At 48.1% G+C, this 23,566-nt stretch overlaps 1 protein-coding gene across 1 annotated transcript in view; it reads right to left on the reverse strand.

The window, feature by feature from the left end:
• Window positions 1-22,526, reverse strand: part of OTOP1 (otopetrin 1) — a 32,235-nt gene extending 9,709 nt beyond the window's left edge. Inside the window, exons 1-3 of the mRNA XM_053566865.1 lie at window positions 21,845-22,526; window positions 11,764-11,900; window positions 5,660-5,718 (exon numbers count right to left, since the gene is read on the reverse strand). Of these exons, the coding sequence (XP_053422840.1) occupies window positions 5,660-5,718; window positions 11,764-11,900; window positions 21,845-22,250 (602 nt within the window). The 5' untranslated portion in view covers window positions 22,251-22,526. The remainder of the gene's footprint in view (window positions 1-5,659; window positions 5,719-11,763; window positions 11,901-21,844) is intronic.
• Between the last annotated feature and the right edge of the window lie 1,040 nt (window positions 22,527-23,566).

Below are 23,566 nucleotides of genomic sequence, written 5' to 3' on the forward strand. Positions count from 1 at the left end.
CCTGCAAACTATGCCACAACTAAGGGCAGATGGCACTTTCCCATGCTAGGCTGCCTTTCCCATCCTTGGATCCAACAACCCAAGACCACAATAAAGGGTGGCTTCTGGGAGACCTTTCTGACCTCAATACGTGCTGGTTCTGCTTTTAGAGCTACTGTCTCTCTAAACCTTGCCTCTGGGAAAAGAAAAAGACTCAAACCAATAAGGGAAATGCTTAGATCAGGAGAAAACAGTTGTTATGTACTGAAAATGTGGGATGGTGGAATGTAAAAAATTAAACAGTAATTTAATGTTAAAAATTAAACAGTAAATCCAAGAGTGGCAAGTTCAGAAGCCTTCAGATCCTGGCTGGAAATGTTAATGACTAAAGCAGGCCTAGCAGACACTAGGGAGTGGTGGGGACTGTGGCAAACAGAGGGCCCAGCCCCCACCGGCAGGAATAACCCCGACTCAACTCTAGCCCTTTGTGGTCACACTCATTTGGGATTGCTCAATCTTCCACTTTTTCTAGAAAAGTCTAAATCTCTGGGAGGCCAAGGCTGGTGGATTGCTTGAGCTCAGGAGTTTGATACTACCCTAAGCAAGACGGCAACCCCATCTGCCAGGCATTGTAGTAGGCACGTGTAGTCCCAGCTCCTGAAGCAAGATCTCTGGAGCCCAGGAGTTTGAGGTTGCTGTGAGCTATGATGCCATGGCAGTCTACCCAGGGCAATAAAGTGGGACTCTGTCTCTAAATAATTAAATAAATAAAATACAAAGGCAGTAAGGAATTCAAAAATGTTGAACACTTTGGCCTAGAAACAAAACAAGATAAATGAAACTAAACCCTCATCTGGCTCAAACCACTCACTCTCCAGTTTTGGAAAGAAGCCCAGAGCAAGGAGACACTTGTCTCTTATCAGTCAATAAGCGGGGCCAAGGCAGGACTAGGCCCAGTCCCTCTGGGTCCCTCGGATGGAAGATTCTGGCAGTAAACATCTGGGTGCATGGCCTATAGCAGGGCAGTCCAGTAAGCAAAGAATGCTCACAGCTGTGAGCCACACATGTAATTTTAAATTTTCTAGTGCCTATATTTTTAAAACAGTGCAAAAGAACAGGTGAAAATGATTTTAATAGTATTTTGTTAAACATGATAACATATCTGTTATCATATCTGTTATCATGTTAACATACAATTAATATCAAAATAATTGGGCGGCACCTGTGGCTCAAAAGGGGTAGGGCGCTGGCCCCATATGCCAGAGGTGGCGGGTTCAAACCCAACCCCGGCCAAAAAAAAAAAAGAAAAAAATATCAAAATAATTATTATTGAGATATTTTACATTCAGTTTTCATTCTAGTCTCCAAAATCTGGTGTGCATGTGACACAGCACCTCAGTTTGCTCCAGCCACAATCCAAGGGCTCGGAAGCCACTCTGGCTGGTGATTACTCAACTGGACAGCTCAGACCTGGAAGACAGGGCCACAGACTCTTCTTCTTGGAGGGACACAGAGCCACAGGTCCTGAGGCTTTGACTAAATAAATGACCAGGTGCAGAGAAGGATTTTGCCCCGAATGACCATCTGGCAGCCTCTACAGTCACCATCAGCATTCAGGTCCCAAAAAGCCTACCTGGCCCTGGGCATTTACTTCATTTCTCTGAAGTTTAGTTTTTCATCTGCTAAATAAGAATCACAATTGTATCTCCTGTCACCATCAACAAGGCTATTTGAGAGAGAACTTCTTTTTTTTTTTTTTTTTTTTGCTGAGGTCAGGTTTGAACCCACCACCTGTGGTATATGGGGCCGGTGCCTTACTCACTGAGCCACAGGTGCCACCCGAGAGAGAACCTCTTAAGTAACATATAAAAGAAAATTCCTTTTCATGAGAAAGTTGATACCATTCAGCCAAGAGGTCTAGGGTCAAACAACTGGCTCCCTCTGCATGTGTTGACAACATCTTACCCTTCTCCATCCCAATGATTCTACTTCTAAGGAATGAAGAAGAAAGTAACCCAAGAAAGTAATTAAAGATGTTGAAAAATATGTTTGACTAAAGATGTTTATCATAATACTACTTATATTAAATAATAACAGAAAACACTTTCACACAAATTAAATATCTAACAACTAGTGTTAGGACAAAATCACGTCTCTACTCCCTCCTACAAATTCATATGTGGAAACTCTAATCCTCGGTGTGACTGTATTTGGAGACAGGGCTTTGAAGGAGGTGATTAAGGTTGAATGAGGCCATAAGGAAAGGATCCTGATCCCATAGAACTGTTTTTGTTGTTGTTGTTATTAAGACAGAGTCTCACTCTCTCACCTTCAGTAGAGAGATGTGGCATCACAGCTCACAGCAACCTCAAACTCTTTTTTTTTTTTTATAGAGACAGAGTCTCACTTTATGGCCCTTGGTAGAGTGCCGTGGCCTCACACAGCTCACAGCAACCTCTCACTCCCGGGCTTAAGCGATTCTCTTGCCTCAGCTTCCCGAGTAGCTGGGACTACAGGCGCCTGCCACAACACCCAGCTATTTTTTGGTTGCAGTTCAGCCGGGGCCGGGTTTGAACCCGCTACCCTCGGTATATGGGGCCGGCGCCTTACTGACTGAGCCACAGGCGCCGCCCACCTCAAACTCTTGAACTCAAGTGATTCTCATGTCTCAGCCTCCTGAGTAGCCGGGACTATAGCACTCGGCTAGTTTTTCTATTTTTAGTAGAGATGGGGTCTTACTCTTGCTCAGGGTGGTCTCCAGTCCCTGAGATCAAGGAATCTACCTGCCATTGCCTCCCAGAGAACTGGATCATAGGTGTGAGCCACTACCCCAAGCCAGAACTGGTGTCTTTTTTTTTTTTTTTTTTTTGCAGTTTTTGGCTGGGGCCAGGTTTGAACCCACCACCTCCAGCATATGGGGCCGGCGCCCTACTCCTTGAGCCACAGGCACCACTCAGAACTGGTGTCTTTTTAAGAAGAGAAAGAGCTTGCTGGAAATACTTTCTCCACCCGTTGAGAACACAGTAAAAAGGAGGCCATCTACAAGCCAGAAAGAGAGAGCTCTCACTAGGTATCAATCTTGCTGGCATCTTGATCTTAGGCTTTGAGTCCAGATCTTCTCTTAAAGAGAGAAAGAGAGATCTGGTGTCTGTTCCTATTCTTACAAGGGCACTAACCCTACCCTGGGGGCTCCACCCTCATGACCTATCTAAACCCAAAGTCCTCACTTCCAAATACTCTTCCACTGGACGTTAGGGCCTCAACTTACAAACTGGAGAGCAGGGCAGACACCTAGGCTATAACGGTGCTGTTACAGAGATTCTTAAATTCTACTGTATCCATACAAGTTTATCAGGAAAAAAAGTACTGTTCCTAAAGTGTAACTTTATGGAGACGAAGCGAAACCCACGACTGAGACAAAGCCAACAAGTGCTGTCCTCAAGCTGTTGGTGGAGCTGCCTAGAAGCTGGAGGGAGAACAGGCAGGGTGCACACTCACTCCTCACTCCCCAGCCCTGGAAGGGAATAGCCCAGGACAGAAATTTCAGGCCTGACACTAGCACTCTTGGCACAAGTTTCAACCTGCTGGAGCCTGCTGCCCCATCTATTTACTGTGGACAAGAGCCCATGCATGACGCAAAACGTGACAATGGATGGACGAGGAAGCTTGTCCAGCTCTAAGGGATAATCAAAGTTATTTCTGCTGGGTTTTCACTTGTCAACTGCCCTCCTCTGCAGGGAATAGCATTACCACACACTTTCAGCCCCTACCTTGCTCCCCCAACCCCAGCCAGAAGCAGGGCTTCTGGTATTACTATGAGTGGGGTAAACTGCCAAGGTCACTGTCAAGGATTGATACAGTCTACCCAGTCCCACCTACAGACGTCACTCACACAGCTGAGGATGCCTGGGTTGTCATCACTGCCTATCCCCAGCAGTGCCTGACAGTGAGCCTAGCACACCACGGGCCCCTAACAGATGCCCAAAGGCTGGTTGACCTTCATCCTTTTTGCCTAATGAGGTTGGTGAAATCTGTCTCTATTTCAATTGTCAATTAAAATAGTTCCATCCAGTGGTCACACATAAATTAATCTTTTAAATGTTGGTTGTCATTTCAAATGGCCCTGGGGGAGTTCTCTGTTCTCGGAGAGTTTATGTGATAAGGGACTTTTCTATACAAATACTGATCACCTGGGGCGGCGCCTGTGGCTCAGTGAGTAGGGCACCGGCCCCATATACCAAGGGTGGCTGGTTCGAACCCGGCCCTAGCCAAACTGCAACAACAACAACAAAAAAAGCCAGTCAGTGTGGTGGGCGCCTGTCGTCCCAGCTGCTTGGGAGGCTGAGGCAAGAGAATCGTCTAAGCCCAAGACCTGGAGGTTGCTGTGAGCTATGACGCCACAGCGCTCGACCGAGGGTGACAGAGTAAGACTCTGTCTCTTAAAAAAAAAAAATACTGATCACCTGTGTGTGTGCACAAGGGCTTTCTTACATGGTAATGCTTTCTTGCACTTAGGTAATTCACTCACAGGTAATGACAGACCCAGCACTTCCTGAGGGCTTGCTATGTGGGGCTGCATGTCAACTACTTCATCTAGTCCTCCGAGGCAGACTATAGTCTTGTCTCTGAAGGAAACCAACATATTCCTCCCTAAAATACGAGGATTGTTTATTGGGCTGATGAAGGTAAAGATGCAGGACACCGATGCTCGAAGACAAAAGATCCTTCTACCTCCTTCCTTTCTTGCCTAAAGACAAGAGTTGTCCTTATGGGGAAAGCGCTTACTGGCTCCGAAACCGGCTCCAGCAGGGACAGGGGAATCAAAGAGCAAACTTGTCTTAGTCTTGCCATCACAGGTTTTTTTTTTTTTGTAGAGACAGTCTCACTTTACCGCCTTCGGTAGAGTGCCATGATGTCACAGGACTCACAGCGACCTCCAGCTCTTGGGCTTCTGCGATTCTCCTGCCTCAGCCTCCCGAGCAGCTGGGACTACAGGTTGCCATCACAGGTTTTAAGGGTCTTTGTTAAAATACTATGTAAACCATTGCTTTGAGAGACACTTTCGAACTGAGGCCTCGCTCACATCTTTCAGTCGCCTTCAGCTGATTTTTCTTTTGTTTTGAGGAGAATGTCTCCACTAGGAGTTTATGAGACTTAAAAAAGAAATTGCAGGGAGATGCCTGTGGCTCAGTGGGTAGGGCACCAGCCCCATATACTGAGGGTGGTGGGTTCAAACCCAGCCCCGGCCAAAACTGCAACAACAATAAAAAACTAATACAATTTAATATTGAAAAAAAAGAAAAGAAAAGAAATTGTGTTGCCTTCCCTTTGTCTCCACTTTTCAGATCAGAAGAGGGGTGAGGAGCATCTCAGATGGAGAGTTGAAATTCAAAATTCAAATTAAAAAAAAAGAGTTGAAATTCAAAATTCAAATAAAAAAAGAGTTGAAATTCATAATTCAAATTTAAGAAAAAAGAGTTGAAATTCAAATTTTATCCCCCAGGAAGAGAGAGGAGGCCGAGAGCCTCTTCTCCCAGCCCTGACTGAGGGCTGTGCTGTCAGAACTCAGTGGACAATTGGTCTCAGTTTTTATGACCCAAGCAAGACGGCAGAAATGAGTTTCATTTGTTGCAAATGAACAGTAAATTCAACATATAAAGCAATCACCCACAATTTTTACCTTTCCAGTGTTTTGAAGGACTGGATAATATCCTTTGCATGCCCCCAAAGAAAATACACCTAGATGGACATAAAGGAAGAAAAAAATGTGTCAGTGAGAAAATCATCATTATATTTGCCACCCTGAGAAGCTATCAAACTCAAAGAAAAGGTATCAGAAAATACTGGGGACATCAGAGACCTCTCATCCCATCTCAGGTAGCAGTGCCTTGCCCCATTTGGGATAGACGTCCAGGAACACTGTGCTGTAAAGCAGGTGATGCCCTAACAGCTCAGGAGAAAACGGTGCTGGGATGGATTGAGGATGTCTGCCGTGGGAAGGGGAGTGGGGGTGGTGCAATGTCTGTCATGAAGCCTGTTTGTGGCACACATGTCAGGTTTATCTAAGAAATATCTACTGGACAGTTACTCTGTGCCAGTGGCCAGAACCCAAATGTCAAGTGCCTTAAAAAGAGAAGAAAACTGGAGAGCAGAGAGAGAAAGAAGGAGGGAGGGGTGGGGAAAGGAAGAGCAGAGAGAGGGAAGGTGGGAGGGGGGTGGGGTCTTGGTGTGTGCCACACCTTTTTGGGGGGCAAGACACGATTGTAAGAGGGACTTTACTTAACAAATGCAATCAGTGTAACCTGGTTTCTTGTACCCTCAATGAATCCCCACCAATAAAATAAAATAAAATAAAAGAGAAGAAAACTGATTTGGGACTGGTCCTTTATTTCACTCGTTGGTTCTAGAGGCTCAAAGCCAGAGTTATTGTCTGTTCACTGGTGGAGATGCCGTTCTGGGCAAGCATTCTTCTGACAAAATCTCTGAATTACTGCAGTTCTAACAAATGTCAAGGATAAGCCTTATCAAAGTAGGAGGGGTATGAAGGGAATTTAGAAGCTCCTTGGAAACTGTTAACACAGACATGCAAGCGTAAGTCTACTTCGGCCCTTCCAGGCCCTATTTTGTCTGGGTCAGACACAAGTCATTTTATCCTGGTATCTGCAACTTTCGCAGTAATTACCATAATTTTAAAATAAATACTTTTTTTTTTTAATGGAATGGAATGGAAACTGGAGTACCGTTTTGTTTTTTAAAAATGTTTATCCATTTTCCAATTATTGAACGTAACAAAAGCACATAGTAGGCCGGGCATGCTGGCTCACGCCTGTAATCCCATCATTCCGGGAGGCCAAGGCAGGTGGATTGCTTGAGCTCACAGGTTTGAGACCAGCCTGAGCAAGATCAAGAACTCCATCTCCAAAAATAGCCAGGTGTTGTGGCAGGCACCTATAGCCCCAGCTACTCAGGAGGCTGAGACAAGAGAATCACTTGACCGAAGAGTGTGATGCTGCTGTGAGCTGTGATGACATGGCACTCTACTGAGGGTGACAAAGTAAGACTCTGTCTCAAAAAAAAAAAGCACGTATTAGTAAATGTCCAGAAAGTATAGAATGATTAATTTATCAACCAGCCAAAAACAAAAAAGAGCCTTAAATTAGGAAGAGAGAGATCTCTAACCCACAAAGTAGTAAGAGTGATATTCTGAAAAGTCACATCTGTCCATATCACTCATCTGCCTAAAGCCGTCCATGAGTTCCCATTGCCCTCAAGGTGAAGCCAATCTCCTAGGTGGTGATCCTAACCTTGTGCAAAGTGCTTCTCATATACCAGCACCTTTAACTCTCACAACAAACCCATGAAGTAGATATTAGGACTATCCCCAGGAGGATTGGAGGTTGAGACTTCCTGGAAGTCACACTGCTGGTCAGAGCTGGAGCCAGACAGGCTGAGCAGAGTCCAAGCACATCAACCTGACACAGAACTGTGAATCAGCACGTGCCCATCACCCAGCCTCCTCCCCACCATGCCCACAGGTCCTCCTCCTCCCCATCATGTGCAAAGACCACACGTCCCAGGGACACTCTCTTCCCACAGCCTCGGGCCCCTGAGCTGCTCCCGTGCACAGCCAGCTCTGAGCACTTCCCTGGCAGAGCCCACCCCTCGCCCCGAGCTGCACGCAGCTCCTTGCATTCCCGTCTTTGTCTCACTAGTGCACATTGGTCAAAGCCCTGAGCCCAGCGTTGTTACCATCTGGGTTTGTTAGACATGTGCCATGTCCTAGACCACAGCTTTTCACTCCTGTGCTCCTTCCTCCCTCTGAGTGTTCATAGTTTTTAAAAATGGGCTGGATGTATAAATGATTGAATGAGAAGTGAATGCAGCTCTGTCTGGCCTCACGAAAGCTATCCATGCTGTGATTGCTGTGACTACAGGGCTCTAACATCACAGGACCCGGCTCCCGGCAGGGAACGACCAAAACATAGAAAAAGAAGAAATACTTCCCAACACAGTCTATGAAGCAAATATCACCCTGATACCCAAACCAGGAAAGACCCAACAAGAAAAGAAAATTATAGACCAATATCTCTAATGAATATTGATGCAAAAATATTCAATAAGATCCTAGCAAACAGAATCCAACAACACATCAAACAAATTATACACCACGACCAGGTGGGTTTCATCTCAGGGTCCCAAGGATGGTTCAGTATACGTAAATCCACAAATATAATACATCACATAAACAAATTAAAAAACAAAGACCATATGATTCTCTCAATTGATGCAGAAAAAGCTTTTGACAATATCCAGCATCCTTTCTTGATCAGAACGCTTAAGAAAATAGGTATAGGGGCGGTGCCTGTGGCTCAGTGAGTAGGGCGCCGGCCCCATATGCCGAGGGTGGTGGGTTCAAACCCAGCCCCGGCCAAACTGCAACAACAAAAAAAATAGCCGGGCATTGTGGCAGGCGCCTGTAGTCCCAGCTGCTGCGGAGGCTGAGGCAAGAGAATCACGTAAGCCCAAAGAGTAGAGGTTGCTGTGAACCGTGTGACGCCATGGCACTCTACCTGAGGGCGGTACAGTGAGACTCTGTCTCTACAAAAAAAAAAAAAAAGAAAACAGGTATAGAAGGGACATTTCTTAAACTGATAGAGGCCATCGACAGCAAACCCACAGCCAATATCATATTGAGTGGAGTAAAATTGAAATCATTTCCACTCAGATCAGGAACCAGGCAAGGTTGCTCTCTGTCTCCGCTGCTTTTTAACATTGTAATGGAAGTCTTAGCCACTGCCATCAGGCAAGAGAAGACCAGTTAACTCCTACATGAGTCAGCCCAGGCTGCAATAACAAAGGCCCACAGGCTGGCAGCTTAAACAACAGAAATGTATCTTCTCAGGGTCCTGGAGGCTAGAAGTTCAAGACCATTGTCAGCAGGTGCCTCCTTCTGAGGCCGCTCTCCTGGGCCTGCAGACAGCCACCTGTGTCCCGTCTCCCCACCGTCCTCTCTCTGTGCCTGCTTGTGCCCCATCTCCTCTTCTTACAAGAACACCAGACTGAATTAGTGCCGCTCTGATGACCTTATTTAACATCCTTTTCCTCCAAAGGACTCTATCTCCAAAAACAGTCACATTCCGAGGTACGGAGAACTAGGTGGGAAACATGAATTTTGAGGGAGACAGAAGTCAGGGCATAGCAACTTTCTTTCTTTCTTTCTTTTTTTTTTTTGTAGAGACAGAGTCTCACTTTACCGCCCTCGGGTAGAGTGCTGTGATGTCACACAGCTCACAGCAACCTCCAGCTCCTGTGCCCACACGATTCTCCTGCCTCAGCCTCCCGAGCAGCTGGGACTACAGGCGCCTGCCACAACACCCAGCTATTTTTTTGTTGTAGTTTGGCCGGGGCTGGGTTTGAACCCGCCACCCTTGGTATATGGGGCCGGTGCCCTACTCACTGAGCCACAGGTGCCGCCCCAGGGCATAGCAACTTTCAAATACAAGCCAGCCCCTTCAAATAAGTCTGTCCCTAGCAAGATCTCACTGAGCTAAACTGTTTCCAAGTTCACTGGGCCTGCCCTCTCAGAAAGCTTCTCCGTGTGAGAATGTGTTTGACCTTGAGAAACATTCTAAGGTCATCCATAGCTTTCTGGTAAGTCAACCGGGTACAAAACTATCATGTTGGATAAAAGACGGTTTTAAAAATGTCATCATTGATCTACAGGGGTGGAAAACTGTGTCTGGAATTTCTCAAACTAGAAATCCATAAATATTTTAAGCAGTGACAGTATCACCAGAACAAGTCCACAATCTTCCAGGATGACTTGTCAGGAGGAAATAATCACTGGGTCTCAGCAACATCTTTGAGCAAGAATCACTTGTTTTCTCTGAGACCAAACTTTTTCCTTGGAAAAAAACAATGAGGATAGATTCTGCCATTTGCAACAACATGGATGAAGCCAGAGGGCAGTATGCTCAATGAAATAAGCCAGATGCTGAGGGGAAGCTGCTAAGGGATCTCACCTATATGTACAATCTAAATAAAAGTTTTAAAAATCAAATACATAGCAACAACAACACACAAACACAAATATATGGCATCAAATGGTGGTTGGAGGAGGGAAATGGAAGATGTTGATCAAAGAGTTCAAAGTTGCAAATATATAGGATGTACGGTCTAGAGTTCTAATGTACAACTTCGTAATTACTAATGTTGCTTTGTATACTGGGAATTTGCTAAGAGAGTAAGACGCTAGCTTACTCTTACCACAAAAAGCAAATAGACCAAAAAAAGAAAAATAGAGATGATGACAGGTATGTGAATTTTCTGGGCCATAGTAATCACTTCACTATATATACAATTGTTTGTTTGTTTTTTCGAGAGAGTCTTATTCAGCCCCCCTGGGTAGAGAGCCCTGGCATTATAGCTCACAGCAACCTCAAACTCCTGGGCTCAAATGATGTTCCTGCCTCAGCCTCCCGAGTAGCTGGGACTACAGGTGCCCACCACGGTGCCCGGCTATTTTTAGAGACAGGGTTTCACTCTTGCTCAGGCTGGTCTTGAACTCCTGACTTCAAGCAGATCCTTCTACCTTGGCCTCCCAGAGTGCTGGGTCACTATGTATATGAACAGCAAAATGTTACGCCTTCAATACACACAATAAAAAAGGAGAAAATGGGACTGACACTCCAATATCTGTTCTTGTGGAGTCATTGAGAGGATTATAAGAATAGATAAATGAAAAGTACTTTGTACTCTCTAACATGCTGCAGAAACACTGATTATCATCTCTGTTATTAGAGCAACAGGCATCCTTCACTGAGCTGGACAGCCACCGCCAGGGATTTCTGCCACGGTTGGGCACTGCATTGCAGGCCCACCTGAAATTCTTTTTTTTTGCCGTTTTTGGCTGAGGCTGGGTTTGAACCCTCCACCTCCAGCATATGGGGCCGGCGCCCTACTCCTTTGAGCCACAGGCACCGCCCCCACCTGAGATGCTTTTTAACCAGGAGATGCTTCTGACTGCAAGCTAGATATTTAAATTATATTTATCAAATTCTTACTTCCTAGTTCCCAAACCCACCCTGAGCTCATCAATGTCAAAGACAAGCACCTCATACATTTCTAAAAGATTTTAACCCACAAGTGGGCAGTGTCCTCACAATCTGCAGTGGCCCAGGTTTCTTTGGGGGTGGTGGTGGTGATAAAAATGTCCTAAAATTGATTGTGGTGGTGGTTGTACAACTTTGCGAACAGATCAAACTGCTGAATTGTACACTTTAAGTGGGTGAATTGCATGTGTATAAAGCTGTTATACATCAAGAAAAAAAATTCCTCCAATCCTTTCTGGTAGATCCCGGTGTAGCAGAATTTCCAAGGCAGAGTCTTTATTGTTTTAAGCTTTGCCTCACAGCATCCCCGCAAAGACAGCCAAGGAGGCAAAGAACTCCATTCTGTAAAATGCCATGAAGGCCGTGTTGACCAGTTTGATGAAAGCATTTCAAATTGTATGTAAAACCAGCACATTGTACCCCATGACTGCATTAATGTACACAGCTATGATTTAATAAAAAAATTTTTTTTTAATTAAAAAAAAGAAAAAGAATCTCATTCTGAGTAGAGGCAGATGAAGAGCTGAGCCTCAGGGACAGACTCAGGTTCACCAGCGGCCTCTCTGGGGTCAGCCTGCCCCCTGGTGCTGGACATCATGATGTTAGAGGTTTCACCCCCCTGGGAAGCACTTAACAGGAGCCCAGATGGTGCAAGCAGATGTCAGCTGTTTACCTGCAGCACGGTGTGCGCTGAGTGTGTGACGGGGAAGACTCCTTCAGTGGCTGACAAACATTTTGAAAATCCGACGAAGTATCCAATTTTAAGGCCTCCCAGGACAACGGTAATGACTGCAAACAGTGTGATGCTGCCTAGATTTGGGGTGTGAGGAGGCAGAAACACACACATACACGTCAGTAAACATGCCCTGATGTCATTTCAAAATGCATTGTATTATTTTTTAAACACTCACTTAAGGTCAAATGATTTTTGGCAAGTATGTCAAGCCCATTTAAGGGAAAGGGCTGTCTTTTCAACAAATGGTGTAGGGAAAACTGAATATCCACATGCCAAAGAATGAAGTTGGGCCCTTACATTACACCATATACAAAAATTAACTCAAAATGGATCAGAGACCAAACATAAAAGCTGAAAGTACAGAGCTCTTAGGAGAAAACACAGGGGTAAGCTTCTTGGCATTGGATTTGGCAATGATTTCCTGGCCATGACACCAAAAACACAAGCAATGAAAGTTAAACTTAAGAAAAGAAAAAGAAAAAAAAAAGAAAGTTAAACTTAAATAGGCTTGGCGCCTGTGGCTCAAGTGGCTAACGCGCCAGCCACATACACCTGAGCTGGCAGGTTCAAATCCAGCCCAGGCCCGCCAAACAACAATGATGGCTGCAACCAAAAAATAGCCAGGCATTGTGGCAGGAGCCTGTGGTCCCAGCTACTTGGGAGGTGGAGGCAGGAGAATCGCTTAAGCCCAGGAGTTGGAGGTTGCTGTGAGCTGTGATGCCACGGCTCTCTACCCAGGGCAACAGCTTGAGGCTTTGTCTCAGATAAATAAATAAATAAATAAAAGGGTATATTAGTAAGTTTTATGTTATGTATATTTTAACACAATTAAAAAATATATATTAATAAAATAAGTTCTATATTGGGCTGATTGGCCCAGAGATGGGTATTGTGTTCATCATTAAACGTATCCTATGCATATCCCAAAGTCTGACAGATGATATACATTCCATAAAATGTGGTTGAATCAACAGAAAACCTCTAGAAGTTTTTCCAGAAAAGATCCATCGAAGAGTGATCTTACTGTTCTACTCAAAAATCTCAGTTCTCTGGCTGGATGGAGTGGATCATGCTTATAATCCTACCATTCTGAGAAGCTAAGGATCCCTTGAGGATCCCTTGAGCTCAAGAGTTCAAGACCAGCCTGAGCAAGAGGAAGATCTCCTCTCTACTAAAAACAGAAAACTTAGCCAGGTGTCGTGGCAGGCACCTGTAGACCCAGCTTCTCAGGAAGCTGAGGAAAGAGGATGGCTTGAGCCCAGGAGTCTGAGGTTGCTGTGAGCTAGGCTGACTCCACCGCGCTCTAGCCAGGGCAACAGAGTGAGAGTCTGTCTCAAAAAAAAACAAAAAACAAAACAGCAACAACAAAAAAATCAGTTCTCTAACCCTAAAATCCTGCTCTCTGAAGAATACCAGTACAGAGGGGGCATGTTACACCAGGATACAGGATCCCTCTGAACTATCTTTGCAACATTTCTGTAAATCTAAAACTTTCTGAAAACAGAAAGATAATTCTTTTAAAATGAGGGGTAGGGGGTCTAAAGCATTAGCCTGCGATGGGCCTGTGCTAGGCCTAGTGAAGAAAGGAAGCTATCTTGGATAGTGTAATAAGTATGGTTTGACGAAAAAAAATAAAAAGAAAACCAACAAAAAATACTCGTATAAAGCAACACTCAAAAGGAACATACAAAACACATTAAGGAGAGGGGCGGGGTGGTGCCTGTGGCTCAGGAAGTAGTGCACTGGCCCCATATACTGAGGGTGGCAGGTTCAAACCCAGCCCCAGGCAAAAAAAAAAACAAACCTGCTTTCTCTTTGGGCAGCACCTGTGGCTCAGTGAGTAGAGCGCCAGCCCCATATGCCAAGGATGGCGGGTTCAAACCCAGCCCCGGCCAAACTGCAACCAAAAAATAGCCGGGCGCTGTGGCGGGCGCCTGTAGTCCCAGCTGCTCGGGAGGCTGAGGCAAGAGAATCGTGTAAGCCCAAGAGTTAGAGGTTGTTGTCAGCTGTGACGTCATGGTACTCTACCCGAGGGCGGTACAGTGAGACTGTGTCTACAAAAAATAAAGAAAGAAAGAAAGAAGAGGGGCGGCGCCTGTGGCTCAAAGGAGTAGGGCCCTGGCCCCATATGCCGGAGGTGGCGGGTTCAAACCCAGCCCCGGCCAAAAACTACAAAAAAAAAAAAAAAAAAAAAAAGATTCTTGGTAACAAATAAAGGAACCAGTGAGAAAAACACAGTGGTCTTGGGGTCCTAGTCAATGTCAAAGCGCTCCTCTCTGTCCTGGCCGACACTGACCACCGTCCACACATTCTCTTCCACCAACAGGAGGAAACCAGATGCGGGGCATGCATTCAGGCCCCAGCCCCCACGGGGGGCTGTAAGGTTACAGCCTCGGCCTGAGTAGCACCCGGTGAGAAGTACTACTATCACCTGGCCGGTTTCCATGGCTGGTTTCCATGGCTCCCACTCTTACAGGAACAATTCTGAGTCACATTTTTTTAAACACTGGAAAAAACCCAGAAACTCCATAAGAATGGAGATTTGATCCCAGTACTTCGAAATGGTTTCACTAATGTAAGGTTGGTTTCTGTTACAAAAAGAAATAGCTGGCTTGGCGCTTGTGGCTCAAGCGGCTAAGGCGCCAGCCACATATACCTGAGCTTGCGGGTTCGAATCCAGCCCAGGCCCACCAAACAATGACGGCTGCAACCAACAACAACAACAAAAAATAGCCAGGCATTGTGGCAGGTGCTTGGGACTGGAGGCAGGAGAATTGCTTAAGCCCAGGAGTTGGAGGTTGCTGTGAGCTGTGATGCCATGGCATTCTACCCAGGGTGATAGCTTGAGGCTGTGTCTCAAAAAATAAAATAAAATAAAATAAAATAAATAAAAAGAAATAGCAAAATGAAGTGAGGCATCTGGGCACCGTGGCAAGAGTACAGGCCTGGCCCTGTGGGGCCCTGGACCCTAATCCCAGCTGTTCTGCTCCTGGAATGTGTGAGCTCCTGCAAGCCACTTCTCTACTCCTGGCCTCAGCACTCCCATATAGTCCAGAGCAGTGATTCTCAGCCGTGGGCATGCACCAGACTCACACGGAGGGCTGCTAAAACACAAATTGCCAGGCTCCACCCTGAGAGCTTCTGATTCAGTAGGTATGGGTGCAGCCCCCCAATCTGCATCTCTAACGAGTTTCTGGGTAGGAACACTTAGTGTAGATCTCTGTGGTTGACATTCCAGGGGTTCTGCAATAAATATGTCAAATATTTTCTCACACTCTTGAAGTCTTTCCTTCCTTCATTTATCCATCTATTCGTGGATTCATTTACCCAGTTATTTATACAACAAATATTATGGGGACTCCTACTACCCATGAGGCACTGTGCCAAGGATGCACAAATACAGAAACCAGACGGCTGAAGAAACAAAAACATGCGAGCACAATATTGCATAAATTGGGGTGTGCACAAAATAGTAGAGGGATGAGCTGGCACTGGACTTCTGTGCAGCGTGGGAAACCAGAGGACAGTAGGAGAGCCCTGCTGCAAGGTTCAGAAATCTTACTCCCAGCTAAGAGGTCACCCACTAGCCTGGGCAAAAGGCAGAAAGATATTTAAAAATATACAAGCTGTAATTCATTCCATGACTATTTGTTGAGCACCAAAAACTGGCCAGACACTGCCCTGGGTGCTAGGGACACACAGATCAATCAAAGAGAGTATCTGCCCTTGGCAAGTTTAACATTCTAGTGGGGGAAAAGAAAATAAACAAATATTAAACATATGAGGAATGTCAGGAAGTGCTAGGGTGTGAAGAAAAGTAAAGTGCTAAGGTTGAAGTTGAAGGTGGATGGTCAGGACAGGCCAGGACCATGGAACGGAGGACTGAGGGGACGATGCCCATTCCTGAAACAGGAGAGCACAACTGCATTTTTCAAATGATCCAAAAAAGGCAAATCTGCCTAAGAGGAAAATGAAAGGCTAATGATATAAAGTATATCATTATAATTATTATGAAGAAAAATGAAACAAAAAGTCGAGTATATAGATCATTATAGTAAATTGGAATAATCTAAATCCTCCTATTAACTAGCAAGAAGGAGAGAAGATTGAATAAAAAATAAAACCATCAATACGCTCTTTACACAAATGACACTTTTAATAAAAGCTGAAAATAAAGGAGGTGGGCGGCCAGCCTGGTGGCTCATGCCTGTATCCTAGCACTCTGGGAGGCCGAGGCAGGTGGATCGCCTGAGCTCTGGAGTTCAAGACCAGCCTGAGCAAAAGGGAGACCCCATCTCTAAAAAACAGCCGGGCCTTGTGGTGGGCGCCTGTAGTCCCAGCTACTAGGGAGGCTGAGGCAAGAGAGTCACTTGAGCCTAAGAATTTGAGGTTGCTATGAGCTGTGATGCCACGGCGCTCTACCAAGGGTGACAAAGTGCGACTCTGTCTCATAAGAAAAAAAAAAACAATGAAAATAAAATAAACGAGGTGGACAAAAGGAACCAGGTAACACAAACAAAAGAAGGCAGGAATGGCAATATTAATATTAGACCACATGGAATTTAAAGTTAATACGATGACTTTAATATTCTACCCTTCACCTTACATACATGAAGAGATAAAATGTACGCAGAAGATGTACAGTTGTGCATGTGGCCAAATAAAATAGTTTTTGTTTTATATACATATTAAACTGCACTGCTTTAAAAAACAGAATGAAAAGCTTTAGAACCAGACAGATCAAGTAGACAAAATAAAAGTAAGGACACAGAAGAACTGAATCACACAATCAACAGATTTGCATTTACACGTTTACTCAACTTGGCATGCCTCAAAAAGAGAATGTGTAACTTTGGATGTACCTATAATATTGACAAAAATCATGCTGTAAAAATCAGTAGAACAGCGGTTCTCAACCTGTGGGTTGCGACCCCTTTGTAACAATGAAAATACATCCTGCATATCAGATATGTACATTAAGATTCATAACAGTAGCAAAATTACAGTGATGAAGTAGCAACGAAAATAATTTTATGGTTGGGGGTCACAACACAAGGAACCATATTAAAGGGTCGCGGCATGAGGAGGCATTAGGAAGGTTGAGAACCACTGATGTAGAACATAGAATAATGGTGGAGGACTTCAAATCCTTTTTTCTACCACTTGCTAGTCGGTGACCTTGGGCAATGACTTGTGCGTTGGTCTCTCTGGTGTCAAATATGGATGGTAATAATTCTGCCTGTCTCATAAGGGAGCTGACATGATTGAGTTAGTTATTACAGAAATCACCCCAGGCAGTGTCTCACACCTCGTGGGATGTGATTATCATCAGCATCTCATCACTCGACCACAAAGAAAAACCGTAATGAATCAGAACCAATTAGAAATTACAGGGCGGCGCCTGTGGCTCAAGGAGTAGGGCGCCGGTCCCATATGCAGGAGGTGGTAGGTTCAAACCCAGCCCTGGGCAAAAAAAAAAAAAAAAAAAGAAAGAAATTACACCAATCACGTTACTTGAGAACAATCCCCAGACTGCCTGGGTCACTCATCAGGTGTTGGCAGAGAGGCCTCTCCTCTGCGTTGAGCACCTAAGCCCCTCCTAGGAATCTAGAATCGTGAACCACAGGTTCTCAGAGGCTAAAGGTTCTACAGGGTTACATCTCCACCCTGCTGGAGGCCACCTGGCCTTCACCTAGATGTGCCCAAGCCTGGGAGGTTTAGCATCTCTCAAAGTGTCCCCTTCTGTCACTGGCTGATGCTCACATTTGAACAGTCTTCCTTACATCGAACAGTAATTGACCTCCCCAAATATTCATCCTCCTTCCTGGAGCTTCTGTTGTCATTCATCCATCCATCCATCCATCCATTCAATTATTCAGAAGAAAAAGATTAGTGCTAACTACCTGTTAGGCACAGGATACAATGGTAAGCATATTCAGACAGGGGCTCTGCCTTCAGCAGCTCATTAACCCCCCACACAATAACTGAATAACTCAATCTCCTGCTTGATTAGCTCTGGATGCAAACTGCGTGTGACAAGAACATACAACCTGGAGGCTGCCCCTGGCCTGAAAGTGTGACTCCCCAGAAGTGACTCTTATTTGCTGAAAGCTACAGGATGAACCAAAGCTGACAAGTGTAAGATGGAAGCATCTTTCTCCTTCCTTCCCTCCCTCCTTGTCTCTCTTTCTTTCTTCTCTCCCTCTCTCTCTCTCTCCTTCTCTCGCTTTCTTTTTTACCACAGAGTCTCACTCTGCCCAGGCTAGAGTGCCATGAAGTCAGCCCAGCTCACAAGCAACCTCACACTTCCGCCTCAGCTTCCTGAGTAGCTAGGACTATAGGAACTCACCCCCATGCAGGGCTAATTTTCTATTTTTAGCGGAAATAAGGGGGTCTCGCTCTTGCTCAGGCTGATCTTGAACTCCTGAGATCAAGCCATCCTCCTGCCTTGACCTCCCAGAGTGCCGGGATTATAGGTGTGAGCCTCTGCACCTAAAATGCTAACAGCAGCATTTTCTACCCTCCGACCTTCTGTCCTTCTCTCTCTTGGACTGAACATCCTTTCCCTCCTGCAGGGACCCACAAGATGCTCCAGGAGGACCAGGCTCTCCACAGACAGTCTGACTTCCTTCCAGTGAATCCTGATCCTGCATCTGCTTTGGCAGCCACATTCTTTTGTGGATGCTGAAATCCTGGCATTATGTTTGTATTTCCATTAGACCAGAAATATCATCCAAAAAAGGAAACAAATATGTAACAACATGCAAGCAGATAAGCCAAGACTCTCTCTTTGTGGCCCCAGGGTGGGTCTTGGATATCACCACTCCCTTTCCTGAAGGAATTGCCCTCTGCCTGTTGATCTAAGCCTCTGTCACCAGTGCCAGGAAAATGCAAAGTTCTTAAGTCAAACCTGTCTTTCCAGCTATGATTCCAGGGGAATCCTCTGTCCTATGGGAGCTGAAGGCACTTCCCCTTGGCACCACAGCCTCCTGACATTCATAATTAGCCTCTTATTTCTTTGATGAACCTGCAGCTCATCTGCAGGAATGGCCAGGGCTTTGCAAACTGCTTTCCCTCAACATCTCCCAGCTCCTCCTGGAGAGGCGGTTGGGATTCTTATCTTACTGATGAGGAAACTGGGGCTTGGAAAGGTGAAGGTGACAAAGTTGAGACCTCAAGCCAAGGCTTCCAGAGCCAACGCTATTCCCATGATCCACACAGCTCATCCGAATGGTTGTGTTTCTATGGGATGACTCACTGCATGTTTAAATGGCCACCGTTCACCAAATCCCACTGCACGCTTGCTTCATCTTGGCCCCTAGTTGGTGTCCAAACTCCATCTCAAGTGTAACTTGTCCACAGAGAACCCTCATCCTGCTCCTCCCTCTGGCTTCTCAGCACAGCCACTCACCCAGGGACTCAGGTCCCCATCCGGGAAGGAGCGGGGAGAAACAGAGGAAGGAAGAAAAAGCGAGGACAGATCCAACTTGTACTTGCAATGTGACAAATGTCCTAACGTTATAATTGGGTAAATGAGGTGAAAGCTATATTGATTAGTCTGATGTGTACAAATAATCAACACACTGAAATTGGCATGAATGTATTTAGGATCTATGTGCAAAAGACTTCATTAAAAAAAAGGAAAGAAAAAGCGAAGATAGGGTAACGTTTTCCTTTCTGAAAGGGAAAGAGAGAGGAAGGGAAAAGAGAGGAATAATGGGGGAGAGGGAGGAATAGAAGAAGGAAGGATGAGGGGAGGGACAGAGAAAAAGGGAAGGAGAGGGAAAGACGGGAAGAAGGGAAAGGGAAAAAGAAAAGTGGGAGGGAGGGAGCGGGAGGAGAAAGCAGGAAGGAGGAAGGAACACGGGAGGGGCCGGGAGGGGGAGTGACGCAGAACAGGTGCTTCCACTACAAGAAGGGAACACAGATTTCAGCCTGGGCAAGTCCATGTTGTAAAATAATGCTGTGCCCTGTTCGTTTCTTTTAAACGACACTATATTCACTGCCATTTATGGAGAGTCACAACACTTTGGACCTCCCTAACACAACCATTTCCAGAACAGGGATCTGGGCCACCTGGGATGGTCTCAAAGTTTCCCAAAGCCAAGATGAATTTGAAACAGTCCTTGAGCCTAAGAAATCTAAACTCACCTGGACGCTAAGGCTCATATCCAAATAGCCAGAATACACAGCAGAAACCGACAGGGACCAAAAAAGCTCCAGAGAGGGAGGACGGGCCACGGTGGCCCTGCCAGGCACGTGCACAAGAGGTGGTGCTTGGGTGAGACCTTAGAAGGAAGGTGGAATGGAGAGCTGATATGTGCTGGGCACCGACCCTGTGTGTGGTTTCATTCTACAGATGCAGAAACGAAGGTTCAGGGTCGCCCATGCACCTATTCCATGCCAGGCCCTGAGGTGACTTCAGGAGAGAGACAAACATCTCAGCGCTCCCCCACAGGGGCTCAGGGGACAGATGTGTCAATAAGAATACAGGACACGGTGAGGGTTAGAAGGGTGTCTTCAGAGTCACTAAGGGTGGGGAGGTGGTCAGGGAAGGATGCGGTGAGGCCTGAGCCTGGAAAGCAGGTGTTGGGGGAGGGAAGGAGATGTTCCAGGAGGAGGGAACAGAACATGCGAAGGCAAGGAGTCAGGAAACATCCATCCAGCAAAGGTCTCTGAGAATAACTGGAGCCCAAGATGAGGGGCAAAGGAGGGGTAAATGAAAGAGGCCGTCTGGGGCCAGAGCTGCGAAGGCCCCGCAGGGTCAGTGGAAGTCCTGCCTGGTTTTACAGGGGGAGACTGACCATGTGGCTCTGCTGCTGGGAGGTCTTTACAGGGGGAGGCTGAGGATGTGGCTCAGCTGCTGGGAGGTCTTTACAGGGGGAGGCTGAGGATGTGGCTCAGCTGCTGGGAGGTCTTTACAGGGGGAGGCTGACGATGTGGCTCTGCTGCTGGGAGGTCTTTACAGGGGAGGCTGAGGATGTGGCTCAGCTGCTGGGAGGTCTTTACAGGGGGAGACTGAGGATGTGGCTCAGCTGCTGGGAGGTCTTTACAGAGGGAGGCTGAGGATGTGGCTCTGCTGCTGGGAGGTCTTTACAGGGGGAGGCTGAGGATGTGGCTCAGCTGCTGGGAGGTCTTTACAGGGGGAGGCTGAGGATGTGGCTCAGCTGCTGGGAGGTCTTTACAGGGGGAGGCTGAGGATGTGGCTCTGCTGCTGGGAGGTCTTTACAGGGGGAGGCTGAGGATGTGGCTCAGCTGCTGGGAGGTCTTTACAGGGGAGGCTGAGGATGTGGCTCAGCTGCTGGGAGGTCTTTACAGGGGGAGGCTGAGGATGTGGCTCAGCTGCTGGGAGGTCTTTACAGGGGGAGGCTGACCATGTGGCTCAGCTGCTGGGAGGTCTTTACAGGGGGAGGCTGACCATGTGGCTCAGCTGCTGGGAGGTCTTTACAGGGGGAGGCTGACCATGTGGCTCAGCTGCTGGGAGGTCTTTACAGGGGGAGGCTGAGGATGTGGCTCTGCTGCTGGGAGGTCTTTACAGGGGAGGCTGACGATGTGGCCCAGCTGCTGGGAGGTCTTTATAGGGGGAGGCTGATGATGTGGCTCAGCTGCTGGGAGGTCTTTACAGGGGGAGGCTGAGGATGTGGCTCAGCTGCTGGGAGGTCTTTACAGGGGAGGCTGATGATGTGGCTCAGCTGCTGGGAGGTCTTTACAGGGGGAGACTGAGGATGTGGCTCAGCTGCTGGGAGGTCTTTACAGGGGGAGGCTGACGATGTGGCTCAGCTGCTGGGAGGTCTTTACAGGGGAGGCTGAGGATGTGGCTCTGCTGCTGGGAGGTCTTTACAGGGGGAGACTGACAGTGTGGCTCAGCTGCTGGGCGGTAAGGCAAGAGCCTGGAGGCAGAGGGGAAGTCTCTGCAAGACGCAGGCTCCAGAAAGAAGAGAGACGGAAGGACAGGAGGAGGGAGCTCGGAGAGACGGACGCAGAGACCGCGCAGGACGCACAGGTGGCCCCGACTCACCGCGCAGCCAGCCCGCACCCGCGTGCGTGTCCTTGGGGCGGATGAGGCGGCGCTGGACGTAGCTGCGGCCCACGTACCACAGCATCCAGAGCAGCTGCAGCAGCATCAGCGCCGTGAGGAAGCTCAGCAGGTCGCTCTTGCCCACGCCCGACGCGTGCACGGCCCAGGCCAGCAGCAGCAGCAGCCCCGCCATGAACACGTTCAGCCCGTACTGGCTGCTCAGCGCCTCGGCCAGCTTCTGCGGGAAGGGGGCGCAGTTGGCGCCCGACCGAGGGGACCCCGAGGACCGCGGGGATCCCGAGACGGCGAGCTGGGGCGGCGGGCAGGACGTGCGCCCCGTCGAGCCCGCGCCCGAGGCGTGAGCAGCTGCCCGGGGCGAGGCGGGCGCGCCCAGGTCCTGGGGCATCTTGGGGACACCAGCACCGACTCTTGTCCCGGCCCCGCCTGCTGCCCCTCTTTTCTGTCCTCGCCCCGACGCCCTCAGCCAACCGGCCCCCACTCCTATTCCCCCCCGCCCTGCGCTCCGACGCCTGACCTGGTCTCGTGCCCCTTGGCCCCGGTCAAGGTGCCACCACGTCCACTTTCCCCGCCACCACCCCGCTGACCCGGGTGTCCACGTGTTCCCCGCCGCCCCCTGCCCGCGTCACCTCACTTGGCGACGCCTGGGGCAGCCTCCCTCCCACTGCGGGACCCTGGCAGGACAGCTCCCTGCCCGCGCGCCCAGCTGCAGTCTTGCGCCGAGACTGCCGGGGGGTGGAGGCACAAAGATGGGGGGAGGGGGCTCCCCAACAAGCCCGAGGGCTGGGCACGGCCGGCCTGGCTGAGGCCTGACCGGGGGCCTGGAGCTGCCCCGGGCTGTCCCCCAGGGTCTGTGTCGCGGGACCCAGAGGTCGGGAGGCCTGCGTGTGTCGGAGTGCGGGCAGGCGTCTGTCCTCGTCCCTGCCTCTTTCAATCGTATGCCTTCTGTGTCCAGGTCACGCTGCGTGCCTGGCCTCTGTCTTCGGGTGTGTCTGGTTAGGGGTGGGGGAGCGCGGGTCCCCAGATCTATGAATAGGGGGAGGGGCCGTCTCTGCGGGTTTCTCTGTCCGTCCGTGGGGCGTGCCCGCGTGTGGGCTGCCAGATGCCCGGACACAAAAGACCTGGGCCACTTTCGAGAAAAAAGGCCATCGCTCGCCCTCCTTCAGAGGAGTGGAGGGGGGTTCCCCAGGGGTCTGCCCTGGAGCTCCCAGGCACTTCCCTTCCCTCAAGCCTCCAACCCGCCCGCTCCCCAGGGTCCCGGGGAGCCTCCGAGGAGCGCCCCGAGTCTGCCTGCCGGGCCAGGAGGCCACCTGGGAAGTTTCTGCTGGAGGGGGTGCAGGGTGGGCTGGACCCCAGCAGCAGGTGGCAGAGAGGGAAGGCAGGACAGCCCCCGCACCGGAGGGCACTCTCTCTCCCTCTTCAATGTTTGGCTGCCACCTTTTAAAAAAAAAAATCCTTAATTTTTGAATAAGGGCTTTGTTTTTGCACTGGGCAGAACTGCAGTGGGTGGTCCTGGTAAGGGAGGGTGGGGGAGCCCTGGGCTGGGAGACATTCCTTGCCTTTATTCATTCACTAACCAACATATATTTGTCACACCCAATCCTTTAGCAAACTCTGTCCTGGGCTCTGGGGAATCAGCCAGAGAGACTGCCCTGACAGAGCTGACTTCAGGTGGAAGAAGGCTCGGTGGAGGCATATTTAATG

This window comes from Nycticebus coucang, chromosome 17 (genome assembly GCF_027406575.1).
Source record: "Nycticebus coucang isolate mNycCou1 chromosome 17, mNycCou1.pri, whole genome shotgun sequence".
Lineage (NCBI taxonomy): Eukaryota > Metazoa > Chordata > Mammalia > Primates > Lorisidae > Nycticebus > Nycticebus coucang.